Raw genomic sequence first — 1,822 nt, 5'->3', positions numbered from 1 at the left:
CGACTTAACATAACAAAATAACAGGGTTTACTCAGACTTTTCATCCATCATGCGACGGACATCATCAGTGCCAAACTGAATGAGAGATTGCACAACCGGTCGCTATTTAAGGAGATGGGAGTATTGTTCGGGGAGGGGCCACGGTTTTTTTTTTACAAAACGAGGGGGTCACTGCGTATGTGCCAAGCTTCCTGTTGTAGTAGCCGATAGGAGGCCTATCGGCATGACGTCACATACACTGCGTGGCGTATCTGTATATATCGGCATGCGTGCCGTTGCCCTGTAGCACTAAACCAGTTCCCACCTAGCTTGCAGTCTGTCTCCCTGCCCGGCTACTACAAATGGCGACGAAGATGGTGAAACGAGACTACGACGGTTAGGGAGGCGGATCCCGGAACCAACAGACGCTGGAGTAGGCTGGCATGGCTAAGATGTGGGAATTTGACGCCTTCATTGACGAAGGAGACGAAGACTTCGCTTCGTACGTGGAAAGATTTGGGCACTATTGCAAGGTAGCCAACGTGCAAGACGAAGAACTTAAGAAGTCAGCCTTCATCACTGCCATAGGGAAGAAAGTGTACAAGACGCTCAAAGATTTGCTTCTACCGTCAAAGCCGGAAGAGAAGTCATTCAAAGATTTGGTGAAGGTACTGAGCGAACACTACGGGCCTACAAGCCAAGTGATTGCGGAGCGCTTCAAGTTTAACCGGCGCTACCAAGGGGAAGGGGAGTCCGTCGCAGTTTTTGCAGTCGCGCTGAAGCACATGGCTGCGAAATGCGAGTTCGGCCAGTTTCTCGACGACGCGTTGCGGGACCGGTTCGTCGCGGGACTGCGGAACCCAGCCATCCAGACAGGATTGCTAAAGAAAAAGGAGCTGACGTTCGAGACGGCGTGTGAGTTCGCCAAGAGCGTCGAATTGGCCGAGCGAGAGTCTAGGGGCTTCCGACCAGTTGCTGGAACAGACGCCGAAGTCCATGCGATCAAAAAGACAAGCAGGAAGCCTGTTTCGGGGAGTGAAACGAGAACAGCCAAGAACAAATGTTATCGGTGCGGCGAAGAACATGACGCAAATTCGTGTCGCTATCGAAAGACAAGATGTTATCACTGCAAGCGCACGGGGCATCTGTCTCGCGTGTGCAGATCTAGGCAGACAACGGCCGACGCGGTTCATAACGTGGACTACGAACAGCCTGATAGCGAGCTGTTGTTATACAGCGTGTATCACGTCGGGACAACGAAGCGACCGTATGAAGTGGAAGTGCGGCTTGAAGGTATGACTGTGAAAATGCAAGTTGATACAGGCGCAGCTGTTTCGCTCCTGTCAGAAAGCCTGTTCAAGCTGCTAAAACAACCGCCGTCGCTTGCGCAGTGCGCACTGAAGCTCAAAACGTACGGCGGAACGCCGCTTGAAGTCATAGGCCAGGGCCAAGTCGCTGTGGAATATAACGGACAACGGAAGGTTCTGCAAATCATCGTGGTACCCGGAGACAAGCCAGCGTTGCTTGGGCGCGACTGGATTGAGAGCCTCGGGGTCGACTTGAACAGCATTCACGAGGTCCACACCGAGCTAGCTCCGGACAGCCTCGTTAGAAGGTATGCAAGCGTTTTTTCACCGGGGTTAGGCCTGATAAGAGGCTTTCAAGCAAAGCTTGTGCTTAAGGAAGGCAGCTTACCGGTATTTTGCAAGGCACGACCTGTACCGTATGCCATTCGTGAGCCAGTTAGAGAAGAACTAAAGGACCTGCTAGCGGACGGCGTCCTTGTGGCAGTCACGCGAAGCGACTGGGCCACACCGATAGTAGCGTAAGAAGCCAGGCAACA

At 52.8% G+C, this 1,822-nt stretch overlaps 1 protein-coding gene across 1 annotated transcript; it reads left to right on the top strand.

Moving 5' to 3' along the window:
• Positions 1 to 351: 351 nt before the first annotated feature.
• LOC135376222 (uncharacterized) lies at positions 352 to 1,804 on the top strand (the record flags this gene model as incomplete). Its single annotated transcript, XM_064608825.1, has 2 exons — positions 352 to 1,272; positions 1,327 to 1,804. Coding segments are annotated over exons 1-2 (1,328 nt in total), but the record flags the coding sequence as incomplete, so codon positions are not given.
• Positions 1,805 to 1,822: the final 18 nt, after the last annotated feature.

This window comes from Ornithodoros turicata, unplaced genomic scaffold (assembly GCF_037126465.1).
Source record: "Ornithodoros turicata isolate Travis unplaced genomic scaffold, ASM3712646v1 ctg00001058.1, whole genome shotgun sequence".
Taxonomy (NCBI): domain Eukaryota; kingdom Metazoa; phylum Arthropoda; class Arachnida; order Ixodida; family Argasidae; genus Ornithodoros; species Ornithodoros turicata.
Note: the sequence above shows the minus strand (reverse complement) of the source record. Positions and strands in the feature narration are given on the sequence as shown.